This window comes from Canis lupus, chromosome 5, assembly GCF_011100685.1.
Source record: "Canis lupus familiaris isolate Mischka breed German Shepherd chromosome 5, alternate assembly UU_Cfam_GSD_1.0, whole genome shotgun sequence".
In the NCBI taxonomy this organism is placed as follows: Eukaryota; Metazoa; Chordata; class Mammalia; order Carnivora; family Canidae; genus Canis; species Canis lupus.
In genome coordinates this window covers 47,657,658-47,676,219 of record NC_049226.1, presented here as the reverse complement: position 1 = coordinate 47,676,219, position 18,562 = coordinate 47,657,658, and the positions used below count along the sequence as shown (strand labels likewise).

Genomic DNA, 18,562 nt, shown 5'->3' with positions numbered 1-18,562 from the left:
CTTTCCAATGCTCCAGGCTCTGTTATCCTATGCCTCTATGGATTTTACATCCTTCATTTTTCCATCTCTGTGTGCCTTAGTGCCCTGGTTCAGCATCAGCAAGCTAGGGCAGAGATAATGGTACATTTCTTAGAATGCATTTAAAAAGATAAAATGAAAATTGATCAGTTAAAACTAAACAATTAAAAGAAAAAAGAATATAGACTAGTCACTTGGCATACTAGTCTAATTCAGCTCTCATATGCCTGTGGAAAAAGAGAAAAATGGCTGGACCTTATGAGAAGTCCTAAGTCTTCTTTATGTACCTAGCATCCTGGAGTATTAAAGGAGGTCAGACTACTATGAGGGGTTAGGCCCTACCAGGATTTGCACAGGAAGTACAAAAGTGAGAGTGTGTACCATATGAATGGTGGTTGAGCTTCAAAGCACTATAAATCTGTGCTCACGTAAAATGTGGATCCTTGCCATGCCCCAGGCTCTAAGAAATAAGATTTGAAACTTCTCTTTTCTTGAGGAAAGACTGGTGACTCTTCAGAGGGGGTAGGCGGAGAGTAAAGCATAGAGAGAAAGAGAGAAGTTCCTCCTTAAGGATTGTTTCCTTTTATTTGAGGGTGTTTTTGTGAAGTTTTTCAAATTTGCCTAGAAAATGCCTTTGGAGGGGAAGGGGTTGTTACTATTTGGGGGATTAGAATCATTCTGGTATAGTAGTAATAATATTTCTAAGACAATATGTTTGTAAACTGCCTAGCCTACTTCCTGGTATACAGTAGGTGGTCAGTGAATACTAATTTCCCACTGATGTTCAGAGAAGAGCATCAGAGCCTTAGGAAAAAAATGGCTTAGAAGTGCGTACATGAACCAGAAGAAGTAGCATTTAGATAGGCTGATATTGGGGAGGACATTTTTGTCATGGGATAGTAGGAGCCAAATAGCAAACCTCACTTTGAGTACAGGTGAAAAGTAGCAGAAAAGATGACTATACAGGTAATTTGTGTCATATTTTGGAAAGTCCTTAGTGTCACTGAGAGGTTCATAATAAATCTGTTACGGAATGAGTCACTGAAGATGGCTTTTAGGCGGAAGAGTTACCTAATCAAAGCTGAGCCATGGGGAGATGAATTTGGCAGTGACACGTGGCATATGCTAGAGCAAAGAAAGCCTGATGACACAGAAACCATTCTGGAGAATAGTGTAGTAATCGAAGCTGAATGAAAGCCTGATTCATGTGTTTGATTTTCCATTCTTTTTTTCCAGCAAATTCAAATACTTGCATAATTCTTATCATGAATACATATTTTTATGTATTTGTTTTTTATACGTGTTTGTATTATAGTACTTTGGGGAGCATTTTCATAAGAATCACTGATTTTAAATTTTCTAACAATTCTTCAATATAAATAGCAGGTAGTCTACTTAAGAGTAGACCTAAGGGGCAGTCCCGGTGGCGCAGCGGTTTAGCGCCGCCTGCAGCCCACGGCGTGATCCTGGAGACCTGGGATCAAGTCCCGCATTGGGCTCCCTGCATGGAGCCTGCTTCTCCCTCTGCCTGTGTCTCTGCCTCTCTCTCGCTCTGTATCTCTCATGAGTAAATAAAATAAAATCTTAAAAAAAAAAAAAGTAGACCTAAGTCTGTTGACTCCCAATTTCATATTCTTTCTGCTTATATGTTTTTGCATTTTGTTTTATTTTATTTACTTTATTTTTTTTAAAGATTTTATTTATTTATTCATGAGAGACACACAGAAAGAGAGGCAGAGACACAGGCAGAGGGAGAAGCAGACTCCACGCAGGGAGCCTGATGCGGGACTCCCCGATGCGGGGACTCGATCCCGAATCTAGGATCACACCCGGGGCGGAAGGCGGGGCTAAACTGCTGGGCCACCGGGGCTGCCCTGTTCTTGCATTTTATTTTATTTTTATTTATTTTTAAAAGATTTTATTTATTTTATTTATTCATAGAGACACACACACACACAGAGGCAGAGAGGCAGAGACACAGGCAGAGGGAGAAGCAGGCTCCATGCAGGGAGCCCGAACGTGGGACTCGACCCAGGGTCTCCAGTATCACGCCCTGGGCTGCAGGCAGCACTAAACCGCTGCGCCACCGGGGCTACCCTGTTCTTGCATTTTAGAAGCAGCTTTCAAGGCTACCATAAGCAGTCAGGAATTTCATATACTTGGTAATATTCAGGGCTGTAATGCAAATGTTTTTCTCAGGAAACCGAGAACTATAAAAAAACAAACAAACAAAAGGAGGGCCGTCTGGGTTGCTCAGTTGGTTGAGCAACCGATTCTTGGTTTTGGCTGAGGTCATGGTCTCTGGGGTGTGGGGAAAAAACCAAGGGAATACTGGACGTATACAGTTTAGTAGGAAGAAAACTGGAACAATTGGAGTTTGCAGCTACAGCTGAGGATTAGGAACTGAGAGGTGGAAAACTGAGAAGAGGATCTCTAAAAGCTTTATTTGCTACTTTCAGAGATCCTCAGGTGGCTAAAATGATGGTGTTATAATATTTCCCTAGAAAACATCGATCCACATTTATCACAAGCACTAGTGTACTGTGTTACCTTATCCCTAAATTACTTCATTGGAATGATGGAAGGGAATATAAAAAATTGGTAACATTTATTGTATTTGGGAAAAGAGGTTGATGTCATAAACTGGAGTAGAATTTGTATTTTTTAAATTTTATTCCATAAGAACATTGTGACCTGTTTGAAAAGAAATTAAACTCTTTTCTTTCTCATGTCCTTTACGTGGATAGAATGTGTTTAAAATACTTAATTATATTTGAATGTAACATAAATGGCCTGTATTTTCAGTTCATTGTCCATATATTTTGCTATTCTTGCAAAAAAATGCATGTCTATAGTTGAGAATTAACTATTTGAAATAAAAAAAAAAGGAAATGCTGCTAGACTCTTAGTCTGAAATCCTTAAATTGCAAAACTACTTTTCTGTTTTCTTGTTTAGGTTGGGTGTTGAAAACAAAAACATATTTTAGTAGAAATTCCCCTGTATTATTGCTTGGAAAATGTTACCATTTTAAATTTGAAGGTAAGTGCTAAATTTATAACCCATTTAAAATCTTTGTCAAAATTCATTGTGTAACTATTTTCATTATTTTAGTTCTAGATAATCTACTTTTGGCATATTTCTTTTTTTTTTTTTTTTAAGATTTATTTATTTTATTCAGAGAGAGAGAGACTGAGAGGCAGAGACACAGGCAGAGGGAGAAGCAGGCTCCATGCAGGGAGCCCGACATGGGACTCGATCCGAGGTCCCCAGGATCACCCCCCAGGCTGCAGGCGGCGCCAAACCACTGCGCCACCGGGGCTGCCCGGCATATTTCTTTTTGTTTTTTACTTATACTTCTTTTATTGTAGTAAAATACACATAAAATTTACCATCTTAATAATATTCAACTGTACAGTTTGATGTATTAAATACATTCATAATATTGTACTAATAACATTACTACCATTTGTCTCCAGAAGTTTTCATCTTGTGAAACTGAAACTCCCCAGCCATCTTTCTGTTAGCCTCTGGCAACCACCATACTACTTTTTATTCCTGTGTTTTGGCATATTTCTTTTAAGAGCCTGTGTTTTATGTAACACAAAATATATTGCCGTATGATTTGGGTTCCTTTTTTTTTTTTTTTTTTTTTGATTTGGGTTCCTAATAAACTCCTTGAGGTTGAGGATTATGACTTCTTTTGTTATATCCCTCATAGTTATGGACTTAACAATAGTATGAGTGCTAATAAGTAAATATGATTTGAATTGATATTTTTTATCAATTAGTATTTTTTATCAAGTTCTCTGGTAACTTTATTATTATTATTATTATTTTTAAAGATTTTGTTTATTTATTCATTAGAGACACAGAGAGAGAGGCAGAGACATAGGCCGAGGGAGAAGCAGGCTCCCCGTGGGGAGCCCGATTCAGGACTCCATCCCAGGACCCCAGAACCACAGCCGGAGCCAAAGGCAGATAGATGCTCAACCATTGAGCCACCCAGGTGCCCCTAATGAGTGCCTTCTATGTGTCAAGCATCGTGCTAAGCTCTTTGTAAAATGTCTTTAATTCTTACCACCAGCCTACGAGGTTGATTCAGATATCCTTACCATAATGAGTATGGAAACAGGAGCTTAGAGAAGTTAAGTAATTTATCCAAAGTCACACACATTAAATGGCACAGCTGAAATTTAAACCAAGACTATGTCTCACTTTACTACTGGTGTTTTTTCTACTATATGTCTTTGCTTGGTTTTGTGTGTATGAGTGTGTATTTTGTGTGAATGTGCATGTATGTGTAAGAGAGAGGGAGAGAATGTGCGTGAGAGTATGTTATTCATTATCAAAGGTTTAATTTTTGGTTGACCTATTTTGGCATATCATTTATCAACAATTTTCTAAAACCTTGTAAATGTAATAATAACAGCTAACATTTATTATTTATAATGTGCCAGGCAGCATTTTAAGTAATTTACATGTTTCACTAATTGAATTCTCACATCATTCTTGAGGGATGAATAAGAAGGTGATGGACGAAGAAGGGATGCATTTTAGGTAAATAGAATGGCACAAGGTATTAGAGAGTATATTTAAGAAACAGAGATGTCCAGTGTTGGTATGGTGGGAGAAAATACTGAAATGGATCAAATAATGGAGAGCTTCTTGAGTGCTATGCTAAAAAGTTATGTCATTTGTTTATAGGCAGAGGAGAATATGGGCTTTGGAGTCAGACAGGTGCTTTGAATTTTTGCTCTTTTTACTAATTAGTTGTTACTTAAAGCAAATTATTTATTCTTCCTAAGTATTAATGATAATTGTTTCATAAGGGTTTAGTGATGTGCCTGGTACATATAAGCATCCTAAGTAGTAGTATGAGTCATGATATAGGAAATTGGAGAAAAAGTTATTAGAATTTTAAAAATTCAATTAAAAAATTTTAAAAGTAATCTCTACACCCAGCTCTAACTTATGGCCCCAAGATCAAGAGTCCCATGTTCTACTGACTAAGCCAGCCAGGCACCCTTTATTAGAATTTTTTTTTTTTAAGGATAGCACTATATGTTTTTTGGAAGAAATACTTTGAACTTTGATCCTTGCAGTAGGCTCTTGGGGGTCCTCAACTCGAGAGACAAAAAGTAAATGATTGTAAGACATATGAATGAGACAAATAGAGAAGACTACAGTTGACCCTTGAACAACAGGTTTGAACTGCACAGGTCCACTTATGTGTGGATTTCTGCACAGTATAGTAATGTATTTTCATTACTTTTTTCATTACTTACATTACTTAGTAATGTAAGTATACATGTATACTTAATGTATTTAAGTATAGTAATGTATTTTCTCTTCCTTGTTTTTTTCTTAATAATATTTTCTTTAATTTATTATAAAAATACTGTATATACTACATATAACATGTAAATATGTGTTAATTGACTATGTTATCAGGTAAGGCTTCTGGTGAACAATAAGCTATCAGTTTAAGTGTTTGGGGACTCAAAAGTCATATATGGATTTTTGAGTACAGGGTTGCGGTTGGAGCCCCTAACCCCACATTGTTTAAGGATCAACTGTATTTTGCTTTGGTTTAGGAGTGGTGATACAGGGATGGAGAGGGTGTGGGGATCTGGAGGGAGAAAAGAGAGGAGCTAGAATGGTGGTAGGAGGCTGCATGTCTATTGAGACATTCCCTTGTTGACATACCCTGATCTTAAGTGAAGTCAGTTAAGCTTACGAAATGCTGGATCTAGGAGGAGTTCTTTTGGAAAGGGGATGAATTTGACATGTGGAATGAAGAAGACAACTCATTGCAGTGGCTGGATGCAGGGAGGACCATTAAAGCTTAAGCTATGGAGAACTAGCAGAAATCCTGGGGGCTAGCTTTGGACTCCTACATCTCACAAAATTTGGGGCATAAGTAAGTTTACTAAGTTTTCAAGATATAGAGAGTGGGAGTGCCCAGTTGGTTTCTTAATTAGAATGATTTTAGAGCAACAGAATGCCAAATTTCACGATTTTTTTCAGTAATCATATATTGAGAATGTACTGGTTAGGACATTGATCTTGCCCAGAAGGAGCACATACTAATAATAACTAAATACATATTTTAGAAGAATAACTGACAGAAGAATGATTTGAAGTCAGTTAACAGGGGAGCCCTGGTGGCTCAGCAGTTTAGTGCCACCTTCAGCCCAGGGAGTGATCCTGGGGTCCTGGGATCGAGTCCCATGTCGGGCTCCCTGCATGGAGCCTGCTTCTCCCTCTGCCTGTGTCTCTGCCTCTTTCTCCTTCTGTGTCTCTCACGAATAAATAAAAATAAAATCTTTAAAAAAATGAAGTCAGTTAACAGGCAAGATACAATGACTCTGATATAGGGTAGTAGAAATGGAAAGAAGGAGATGGATTTGAGATATTTTAAGATAGTATCAACACCATTTAGTAAATGATTTGGTTTAGTAACATGAGAGACAGGAGGTAAAGAAGACTTAAAAACTATTATCTTGGATGATAGGTGTATTAGTAACCAAATGTGCTATACTGAAGGAAGCATGGGTTTGGGGGTACATGTAGTGTTTGAAGTAGACTATTTAGAAATGAACAGTCGGAATGAAGTAAACTATTTAGAATTGATTTGTATTTATTTTCAAAGTGGTGGCATTTGAGGCCAATGGGTAAGGTCACATTGATGGAAAGTACAGGTGGAGAACATCCATCTTTAAGGATATCCTGATAAGGAAGAATTAGTGAATGAAATTAAGAAGGAACAGGCAATATGTAGGACAAATACCCACAATGGTATATTATCATAGAGATCAAAGGAAAGAGACTTTCAGGAAGAAGGAGTTGGACAAAATGCCCGATGCTCAAAAGAGGTCAAGTAGGAAATAACCTTAGTAGAGGCTCTAGGATTTGTTAATGAGAAATTGCTGATGACTTTTGAGAGAGTAGTTTCACCAGAGTGGTAAAGGTAGAAAAGAACAGCAGCTAACCTACATTTATTGATGTGGGTCTGTGTTATGCATCAAGGCCAAATTGTATTGTTTTAAGGAGCTAGTGGTATGACACTGTGGTAGAGAAAAGCTTCTTATTTATTTATTTATTTTTAAGATTTTACTTAATATTTGAGAGAGAGAAAGAGTGAGTGCAGGAGCAGGGGGAAGGGGCAGAGAGAGAGACAAGCAGACTCTGCACTGGGCAGGGAGTCTGACACTGGGCTCAATCCCAGGATCCTGAGATCATGACCTGAGCCAAGGTCAGATGCATAACCCGCTGAACCACTTAAGCACTCCAGAGAAGAACTTCTTATATAAAACATAAAAACACAGCCTATACAGGAAAATATCAATTTGACCAAATACAAATTTAAAATATCTACATGACAAAAGAAACCAAAGTTTCATAGCAAGCCAGAGAGAGAAGATATTTGCACACTCTCATCCTCTTTTTTTTGTGTGTAGATATTCTATCTGTGTGTGTATCACACAATGATCTTTCTCTCTTTCCATCTATATCTTAAATAAAATGTTAGTCTCCAAAATAATGAACTACAGATTAATAGAAGCACATAAACAACCCAGGAAAAAATGAGCCAAGAAAATGAACAGGTCAGGTGCTTTTTAAGTAGAAATTTGAATGGCCAAATGCTATGCTATGCTAGTAATAAAGGGAGTGCAAATTTCTTAGTCATCAGATTTGCAAAAATGGAAAGATTTCATGATAGCAGATGTTAGCAAGACTGAAGAAATAGGAACTCAAGCACTGCTGATGGGAGCGTATTTAAACTGGTACAGCCTCTTCCTGAGTAATTTGAGAGTACTTAGAAAAATTGGAAATACATACAACTTAGGACCCAGCAACTTGACCTTTAAGTATTTACTACAGAGAAGTTCTCTGTAATTGTGGACAGCACATGTACAAGGATGTTTATTGTAGCTTCATTTAAGCAAATATTTTATTTAGCAAATAAAAAGTTGGAAACAACTTAAGGATTCATTAGTAGGGAATTTGATGAATAAGGTTATTCGTTTATTCCACAAATATTTATTGAGAGCCTTATAATGTGCCAGGCACTGGAGTTAATGCTGAAAGTATGACAGGTACAGTCCTTATTCTCAAGGAGCTTGCTGTCCAGCAGATGAGAGACATCCAACAAACAAGTACAAAAGTTATTCCCATAGGGTATCTGTGATGGAGCAGAAGTACAGGCTGCTATAAAACTACAGAAGGAGACCAAATTGGAAAGATTGCTAATGGATGCATTTCAAAATAGCTAAAACAATACGGGGATGTATTAATGTACACAAGCAGAAGTCCTATGTAGGGATGGCACTAGGTTGGTTAATTCAGTGCCTCTGTGACATCAAGGGCTCATGCTCTATTCATCTTCCTACTCTGCTAATCTTAGCATGTTGGCCTTATCTTCATCTACTGCTCTTTAAAGTAGCAAGTATCTGTTTCAGCACCAAGCTGGGGTGTATGACAGATAGGACAGAATCCAGTGGGAAAAAGGCCCTTTTCTTCAGGGCACTTGGTGGCTCAGTGGTTGAGCATCTGCCTTTGACTCAGGTCACGATCCTGAGGTCCTGGGATCGAGTCCTGCTTCGGGCTCCCTGCATGGAGCCTGCTTCTCTCTCTGCCTGTGTCTCTGCCTCTCTCTCTCTCTCTGTGTCTCTTATGAATAAATAAATAAAATCTTAAAAAATTTTTTTTCTTTGTATTATTTTTTTATTATAAATACTGAACTTTTATTACTTTAATAATTTTATATTAAATCTTTAAAATTTTGAAATTACGAATCATTCATACATAGAAAAGATAAAAACCTTGTGTATACACTTTTAAGGAGAGTAACAAAACTGTACTCAACAGGAAAAATACAACATTACTTTTATTTATTAACTTTTTTTTTTGTTTTTAAAGATTTTGTTTATTTATTCATGAGAGACACACAAAGAGAGAGAGAGAGGCAGAGACACAGGCAGAGAGAGAAGCAGGCTCCATGCAGGGAGCCTGACGCGGGACTCGATCCCAGGTCTCCAGGATCACACCCTGGGCTGAAGGCGGTGCTAAACCGCTGAGCCACCTGGGATGCCCTTTATTTAACTTTTAATTCAAGTATAGTTAACATACAGTGTTATATTAGTTTAAGGTGTATAATATGATGACTCAGTAATTCTATCCATTGATAATTGCTCTGTGCTCATCACAGTAAGTGTATTCTTGATCTCCTTAACATATTTCACCCATCCACCTACCTACCTCCCTCAGGTAACCACCAGTTTGTTTTCTATAACTAAGTCTGGTTTTTTTTGGTCTCTTTTTTCTTTGTTCATTTGTTTTGTTTCTTAGATTCCACATATGAGTGAAATTGTACGGTATTTGAGTAATTTTTAATCTCTGTATGCTTATTCTACCCAATTATAGCCCTCCCATGCCAAAAAATCCTATCGCAATGTCACCGGTGATTTTGAATGTCCTGTTTCTGATCTTTTTGAGAATGGAATCAAACTATATTTTGCTTCTGTTACTTCCTTATGATTTTCAAGGTTGTATTTTTAAGAACTGTCCATGTTGTTATGGTAGTTCTAGTTTTATTTTTATTGCTGCATAATATTCCACTATATGAATTAACACAAATCATTCATTCTATTATTGATGAGCATTTGGTTTGTTTTTTAGTTTTTCAACATTTTGAAAAACTAAACAGTATAGACAACAGTGTCTGTAGTGTTTTCTTGCATTATTTACTGATTTTTAATTCAATCTCATTGTAGTCAGACAAAATATTTTAAATATCAGTAATAGAATGAGATTATGTGTGTGTGTGTGTGTGTGTGTGTGTGTGTATTTATTTATTTGAGAGAGAAAGAGAGAGAGCATGATCAGGGGGAGGAGTAGAGGGAGAGGGAGAAGCAGACTTCCCGCTCAGCTGGGAGCTCGATGTGGGGCTCGATCCTAGGACCCCAAGATCACAACCCAAGCAGAAGGCAGATGCTTAACTGACTTAGCCACCCAGGTGCCCCAACAGAATGAGATCTAAAACGTGTTCAGATTTCTGGAAATTAAGTGATAGAGCTCTGTGTAAGTCCTCATTTCTTCGTGCATGCCATTTTTAAATAAAAGTTGTGATTTAAAAAATTCCAAATTCTGGGATGTTATTTCCACAACATTTGGGCATAACTCTGGCAAAATCTAGAGCAATGCTGATCCCTAAAAACAGTAGACAGGGTACAAAAAGCAATAGCACACAGAATAAGATCACTTGATATCTTACTTTAATGCCCTTTCTAATGTTCTACAAAGAGATCCCTAGGCAAAAGTCCATCCCTGAGATGCTTTTAGTTAAGAAAAAGCTTTTATTTTCTAGCCTTTTACTTTTAGTAACTTTTTTACTCTCTACTTTTTAAAAAAGTTCCTTTTTCCCTTTTGTCCATGTACTATTTTCATTCTTAAGGCTAAACTGATTGTCTGTAGATATTCCTCAGCTCAAAAATTAGGGAGAGATCCTTATCTTTGTTCAATTTACAGTTAAATCATTTTGGCCCCTATGATAGAATTGGTATGTCAGAGATAGCCTCAAATTACATTTTTCCCTAAAAGTTTCTGGGCCTATCATGTCTTGAATCATCTCAGAGAAAACCTAGAAAAATCCTATCAGATAGGGGCATGGTATCTGTGAAAAGATTAAGCTTACTTAGAATGAGATAAAATCCTCAATTGCTTCTCACACAGATAACCTGTAAAATTAAATTTTGATATTTGGTCAAGATAATACTACCTGGCAGGACCACTTGGATTTATATAATATAAATATTATTTGTAATATATTTTATTTATTAATCAGAAATAGAGCATGAGCAGGGAGGAGGGGCAGAAGGAGAGGGAGAAGCAAGCTCCCCAGTGAGCAGGGAGCCCTGAGTAGACCGATCCCAGGATGCTGAGATCATGACCTGAGTTGAAAGCAGAGGCTTAACTGCCTGAGCTACCCAGGAGCCCCTGTACTACAAATATTGACATAACAATGCACAACATGGGCAGCCCTGGTGGCTCAGTGGTTTAGCCCAGGGTGTGATCCTGGAGACCCAGGATGGAGTCCCACGTCAGGCTCCCTGCATGGAGCCTGCTCCTCCCTCTGCCTGTGTCTCTGCCTCTCTCTCTCTCTCTCTCTCTCTCTGTGTGTCTCTCACGAATAAATAAATAAATAAACTATTTAGAAACGAACAAACAAAAAAACAATGCACAACATAATATCTTACACCGGGAAGGAAGAATTATATAAAGTGAAGAGTTTGTAGCTCAGGAAAGGTAGAGAGAGATAAATTTAAAAGCTTGAAAGATGCCAGATTTAGCCTAGTTAAAATAATTTAATTTTTTTTGCAAATGTGTTGTAATATTAGTAGAAATGAAATGATAGGTAAATTATCAAATTTAAGAATCTTACACTTAATGGGGCACCTGAGGGGCTCAGTTGGTTAAGTGCCTGCCTTCGGCTCAGGTCATACTCCCAGGGTCCTGGGAGCCCCAAGTCGGGCTCCCTGCTCAGTAGGGAGTCTACTTCTCTTTCTCCCTCTGTCTCTCCCCACGCTGGTGCTCACCTGTGCACATACTTTCTCTCTCTATCCAATAAATTAATAAAATCTTTTTAAAAAGAATCTTATATTTACTTACATTTTGGACATATTTGTAGGGCCATATTCAATTTCTAGGCATTTTTGTTTGTAATTACTTCAAATATTGAGAGAGATTCATTGATAATGGGAGCTTGGCAGTCATTTTTTGTATTGTCATTGAAACTGTATGCCACAAGTTAGCTCCATTAAGCTGAATATTATGAAGTTTAGGTGATTGTAATTTTTTCAGAATGAGCTTGAAGAAGGATAGATGTAGGAAGGATAAAGAATAAAAGCGTGATAAAATTGCTTTAACATCCTGCAGAAGGATAGTGGAAATAGAACTCCTTGGAATTGAGAGTTATAGGCAGATTTATCTATCCACCTGTCCAGCCACCCAAAACAAGAAACATTTATTAGGATCTACTTGTGTTAGGCATTGTGCTGCATGCTGAGGTTGTAAAGGTTTCTAAGATATTCTTTTTAGGAGTAATCAAGTAATGTCAGTTCATTTTGAGAGAGTAATCAAGGAATGTTAGTTCATTTGAGCCCTCATGTTTTGTTATTGGGCAAATAGTGACCATAGTTTTCCCATAGAAACTGTACTACAAATAATAAATTTGGAAAAGCTTCTTGAAATGAAAAATGTGGTAGCGCCTGGGTGGTTGGTTAAGCATCTGCCTTTGGCTCAGGTTCTGGGATGCAGCCCCAAGTGGAGCTCCCTTCTCAGGAGAGAGCCTGCTTCTCCCGCTGTCTCCGCCCCTCCCACCACTGGTGCGCTCTGTCTCTCTGTCTCTCTCAAATAAACAAACAAATAAATAAATAAATAAATAAATTCTAAAAAAAAAAGACACGTGGGTAGGAGCAGTTTTTAAAAAATTTTATTTAAAAAAATAGAAAATTTTATTTCAACGTGAAAGGATAACTATATTTTAGAATTTCATATTTTACTCTTTAGCTTCTTAGTTTTGATTTTATAACTTGAGTATAAATATTCATGATAATAAATACAATGTGCACATTTTATTTGATCTTTAGAACTAGTTTATGTGATTACATTCATCTTTACATATTGACAAATCATGATATTTTATTTGCAGATCTCATTTTAGAGAGCACTAATATGTATATCCTGAGCCAAATGAGGCAAAAGGAAAAGGTATTTTTATATTAACCCCTCATAAAAGAGTTGATTATATTTGGAATATAGGATATTATTAACAGTATTACTGATGATATCTTTTTTTTCTTAAATATTTTATTTATTTATTCATCAGAGACAGAGAGAGAGAGAGAGAGAGAGAAAGGCAGAGACACAGGCAGAGGGAGAAGCAGGCTCCATGCAGGGAGCCAGACGTGGGACTCGATCCCGGGACCCCAGGATCACACCTTGGGCCGAAGGCAGCACTAAACCGCTGAGCCCCCCGGGCTGCCCTGATGACACCTTTTATTAGCTAGCTTAAGAGCATACAAAACATTTCCGCATCCATTCTCATTTGATTTTCCTAACAGTCTGATGAGGCAGAATAATATATATCTTCATTGAAATTGAGAAAAAGTATCAGAAAAACTGTAATAGACTCCATATCTGATGGACAGTGATGGGGACATAATAGCATTATTGAAGTTTCTTTGCATATATTTAACTATAGTTCATATTTTTATTTTGTAGATGAAAATAAACTGTTACCTGCAAGATCAGGATGTACAATAGAAGATCATGTAATTGCGGGAAATGTAGAAGAATTTCGTAAAGATTTTATTTCAAGAATATGGTTGACCTACAGGGAAGAATTTCCTCAAATAGAAGGCTCGGCCTTCACGACAGACTGTGGTTGGGGCTGCACATTAAGAACTGGCCAGATGCTACTGGCTCAAGGACTCATACTGCACTTTCTTGGTAGAGGTAAATCAAATCTCTGTTTGTTGGTGGAGGGGTTGTGTTTTTTGTTTTTGTTTTTTGTTTGGGGAGGAGGGGCAGAAGAAGAAGGAAAGAGAGAATCTTGAGCTGGCTCCATGCCCAGTGCAGAGCCTGATGTGGGGCTTGATCCTCGAACCCTGAGATTATGACCAGAGCCAAAATCAAGTCAGAGGCTTAACTGATTGAGCCACGCAGGTGCCTCTTTGTTTGCTTTAACTCCAGCTTGTAAACTGCAGATATTTTCTATGGTTAATTTCTTGACTTCCTGACGTCTCCTGAAAGTTGTAATTAATCTAGCATATTCTAACTTTATTGAAGTAGGCTAGATATGGCTTATATCTAACTACAATTTTTTAGTAGCCTTTGGATTTTTTTGGTGTTATTATTTAGTTCTTTTTGATTGACTTCTCTGGATTATCTCCAGTTCAATAAATCTTTTTAAAAAAATATTTTATTTATTTATTCATGAGAGACAGAGAGAGAGAGAGAGAGAGAGGCAGAGACACAGGCAGAGGGAGAAACAGGCTCCATGCAGGGAGCCCGAGGGGGGACTCAATCCTGGGTCTCCAGGATCAGGTCCTGGGCTGAAGGCAGCGCTAAACCACTGAGCCACCCAGGCTGCCCCAGTTCAATAAATCTTGAGCAGTTAACAACAATGACTTTGAGCAGTTAGGTGATGTTTTTACATTATTTAAATCTTAAGAAATTTAAACTGGTTTCTTTATTTTCTCTCTACATATCAATAATGCTTTAAAATATTTTTATCTTTGCAAATATGATTATAATCAGTTAAATTGACTAGGCATATTCATAATAAGGTCATTATGTTCCTAGATTCCCAAAAATGTAATTGATTCTTCTTACATATATCTTCTTACATATATTTTTTTTAAAAAGAAAAACTCTTACCATTTCTATTAGTCCATTTTTTATAATTTATACATTTGTAGGAAGATTTTAGTTTACTATTTTAGGCTATCATATATGGTTATTACTAAGCATTATCATATTTTTAAAGTGTTAGACATGCAAGGCATGGCAAATATCTGATAACCTTTCTGTAGGTATTATTGATGAAATTATTTAGAGAGAATGTTTATTCAAGAGTGGTACAGATAATATAAAGAAAAAAATTAAACTTTCTCTAAGATGGTTTATTTGTAGTTTTGTGCAATCATGGACAAGAACTGGGATAATTTTCGAAGTCCTAACGAGTTCTCTGAATCTGTGACTCATTTTGTTAAAATTACATGGATGCTTGGAACTATCTTATCATAAAAACTGAAGTAGTGAATATAGTTGGTTTTGGTGGGATCTTTGATCTTTAATGACTTCTATTTATTAACTTTTCATTTACTAGAGAATTGATATTACTCCCTAAACAGTAATTGAGTTATTTTGAAAGGATTGTTTGAGAGAAAAACAAAGAAAATTAAAACTTCTGTGGTTAGACTTCTATTTTAACATATAATCAAAACAAAATCCACATTATGGAGTTATTCTCTCATTAGTGTTAGTCATTATGTAAATTGTAGTCAAGACTGGACGTCTGATAAGCATTACTGGTAAGGGAGTACAAAAGTCCTCATTCGATTTCAGCACTGTCAAAGAAAAGAGAAGAAAGAAAAGCATTTTCCAGAATTGTTTATTTGTACTTGCGTTTACCATTTTTTTTCTTTTTCATTTTGGTTATTTTTTTCCTGATCATATGTAATATAATCCCATTTTAGAAAATTTGGAAACAACAAAAAACTCCAGAGAATACTATTACCACTCAAAAGTAAACATTATTGATATTTTACCATATTTTCTGTGCTCATATAAATTGTTTTTTGGGTTTTTTTTTTTCGGCAGCTTTATAATTCACATGACATAATTTAGTCACTTAGAGTGAACAATTTAGTGGTTTTTGGTATGCTTCCAGGGTTCGCAACCATCACCATAACCTAACTCTAGGACATTTTTATCATTCCCCAAAGAAACCTCATACCCTTTGGTAGTCACTCCCAATACCCTGCTTGCCATTATGCAACCATTAATCTACCTTTTGTCTCTAGAAATTTGCTGCTTCTGAGTTTACTATTTTAGTTTAGTAGTCTATATGACTTTAAATGCTATCTATTTTAGTGGAATTGTTAAAATCTAACTATTTAAAAGATCTGAAACCTTGCTTTGGAACTACTATAGCTTGGACCTGGCCTGATGCTTTGAACATTGAAAATTCAGACTCTGACTCATGGACTTCCAACACTGTTAAAAAATTTACTGCATCATTTGAAGCATCACTTTCAGGGGAAAGTGAACTCAAAACCCCAACAGTTTCTCAGAAGGAAACAATCAGGAGACATTCTGATGATCATGAAATGCGAAATGAAATTTATCACAGGAAAATCATCTCTTGGTTTGGTGATTCCCCTTTGGCTCTCTTTGGTTTACATCAACTAATAAAATATGGAAAGAAGTCTGGGAAAAAAGCCGGAGATTGGTATGGACCAGCTGTGGTTGCTCACATCTTAAGGTAAAATTGTATTAAACTCTTTTACCTTATGACAGAGGTCCTTAGGCTCAGAGATACTGTTTTTTGCAGTGCATACATATAATTGGAACTTTTCAAGTCTTATTGTTTGAGTATATTTATAAGGAAGCTTTCATTTGCTAATAAGGAAAAAACAAGATATTGCACTCTAGTTACATTTATCTATGACAAATTTTTCCTCTTTTGTTCATAGGTATAGATATTCAGGGTCTCTTATCGGAATGTTCTAAAAACTAACAACTCTTTCAACCTTGGAGCATGCATAACATTATAGTTTTTTTTTTTTAATAGTGTAACCTGGGGGCTGTAATGTACTGATAGTGTAATGAAATGTCAAGAGCTAAAATTGATGTTTTCAGCATTTCTTTGCACACATCAAATTCTTGTGAATTGTAAATGTATGGGACTATTAATATTATAATTATATCATAGTAAAAGTAAAGGGTCTGTGACATTCAGAGTAGTTAGAAAAAAGTCGAAAGTCAAATTTCACTATACCTCAGCCTTTTATGATACTGCTTAATTAAAAATAATTGTCTTATTTGTTGTGCGACCCATGTTGTGTATGGAATCATTATATGCCATCTAAATATAGTGTGTTATAATAAGTTTATTACATTTAAAATCATATAAATTGGAAATTATTATAAGATTTTTTGCATATTAATAGGCTTTAATATTGTATAGGCCAGATGCTTACAAATGGAAATGTATTTACCTAATGTTGTTAAATGGATTGCTTTTTTTGTTTTGTTTTTTTAAAGATTTATTTATTTATTTGAGAGAGAGAGAGACAGAGTGAACATTAGTAGGGAAAGGTGGCAGAGGAAGAAGCAGACTCCTCACTGAGCAGGGAGCCAGACACGGAGCTCAATCCCGGGACCCTGGGATCATGATCTCTGCCAAAGACAGACACTTAACTGACTGAGCCACCTAGGTGTCCCATGTTTTGTTAATAATATCAAGTCCTGCTTGGTATGATGTATAAAAGCATAATTATAAAAGCTTAGTTTCTACTCTTGAAGATATTATGTTCTGTACTCCAGGGATCAGAGCACTTTTTCTGTAAAAGGCCTTATGGTAAATAAAGGGCTCTGTTGCCCATTTTTCTTTTCTTTTTTTTGTTTTACAACCCTTCAAAACTGTAAAAACCGTTCTTAGTTTGCAGGTTGTACAAAAACAGGCCACTTGTTGTATTTGGCCTATGGGCCATACTTTGCCAATCCCTCTTCTAAATTAACACATACAAACATAAATAACAAGGCATGTGAAGTTAAAAAATTACGAAGTTAAATAAAAATATTTCTATTTCTTCCATTTGTGTAATTTCCTTTTACAGATGTTATTGTGACTATTTTCAAATCATGTGCACCATTGAGAACATTATACTCAGAAATATTTTTCAGTTTGCAGTTTTACTTATAGAATTCTAAGGCTTAAAGTTAGGAAATTCATTTGTTCAGGTTATACAGGTTTTTGAATGAAGGGAAAAGAAGTCATGCTATTATTTATTAATTTATTTTAAAGATTTATGTATTTATTTGAGAGAGAGTGCACATGCACACATGCACTCATGGTGAGGAGGGGCAGAAGGAGAGGGAGAGAAAGAATCTCCAGCAGACTCCCTGCTGAGTAAAGAGAATGTCCCTCAGCTTGATCTCACAACCCTGCGATCATGACCTGAGCTAAAATTGAGTACAAGGCTTAACCAACTGAGCCAAAAGTCATGTGCCCCAAAAGTCATGCTATTATTTAAAGAAAGCAAAAACTTTCATAAATGTAGCAGAGGACAATAATTCACTGTTAGTAATGTAAACGAATTTGATGTAAAACTTGAAGCATATGTTAATACTGCTGGTTAGAAATGTTTAATATAGCCAGGTGAGTGGTTGAGAGAAATCCTTTTTTGGAGGGCAGCGTTTACAGCTTTATACTCAAGAATTTTTTTTTATAACTTTTGTAACTTATGTTTTTTAAATTATTTTACAAATATTTTATTGATTTATTCATGAGAGACACACAGAGAGAAAGAGGGCGAGAAGCAGAGACACAGGCAGAGGGAGAAGCAGGCTCCATGCAAGGAGCCCAACGTGGGACTCGATCCTGGGACCCCAGGATCAAGCCCTGGGCCAAAGGCAGGCGCCAAACCACTGAGCCACCCAGGGATCCCCTTTAAAGATTTTATTTGACAGAGAGAGAGTACACAAACAGGGGAAGCAGTGGGCAGAGGGAGCAGGAGAAGCAGGCTCCCTGCTGAGCAGGAAGCCTGATGTGTGTGCGGCTCTGTCCCAGAACCTCAGGATCATGACCTGAGCTGAAGGCAGATGCTTAACCAATTGAGCTACCCCAGGTGTCCATGTAACTTATACTTTAATGTTCTTTGAGTAATTTAGTATAATACTCTACTTAGAAGGGATTCCTGTGGTTTTTGATACCATTCAGAAAATAGTTTTGAAAGCAGACATTATAGGTTA

General features: G+C 36.6%; 1 protein-coding gene across 6 annotated transcripts in view; it reads left to right on the top strand.

Moving 5' to 3' along the window:
- The window catches only part of ATG4C (autophagy related 4C cysteine peptidase), an 85,360-nt gene that overhangs the window by 30,977 nt on the left and 35,821 nt on the right, over positions 1-18,562 (top strand). For 5 of the 6 annotated variants that reach the window (XM_038537324.1, XM_038537322.1, XM_038537323.1 and 2 more), the window contains 3 exons: positions 2,975-3,058; positions 13,304-13,537; positions 15,740-16,070. In XM_038537324.1, the coding sequence (XP_038393252.1) occupies positions 2,975-3,058; positions 13,304-13,537; positions 15,740-16,070 (649 nt within the window). The remainder of the gene's footprint in view (positions 1-2,974; positions 3,059-13,303; positions 13,538-15,739; positions 16,071-18,562) is intronic. The other variant, XM_038537325.1, reaches the window with a different exon arrangement.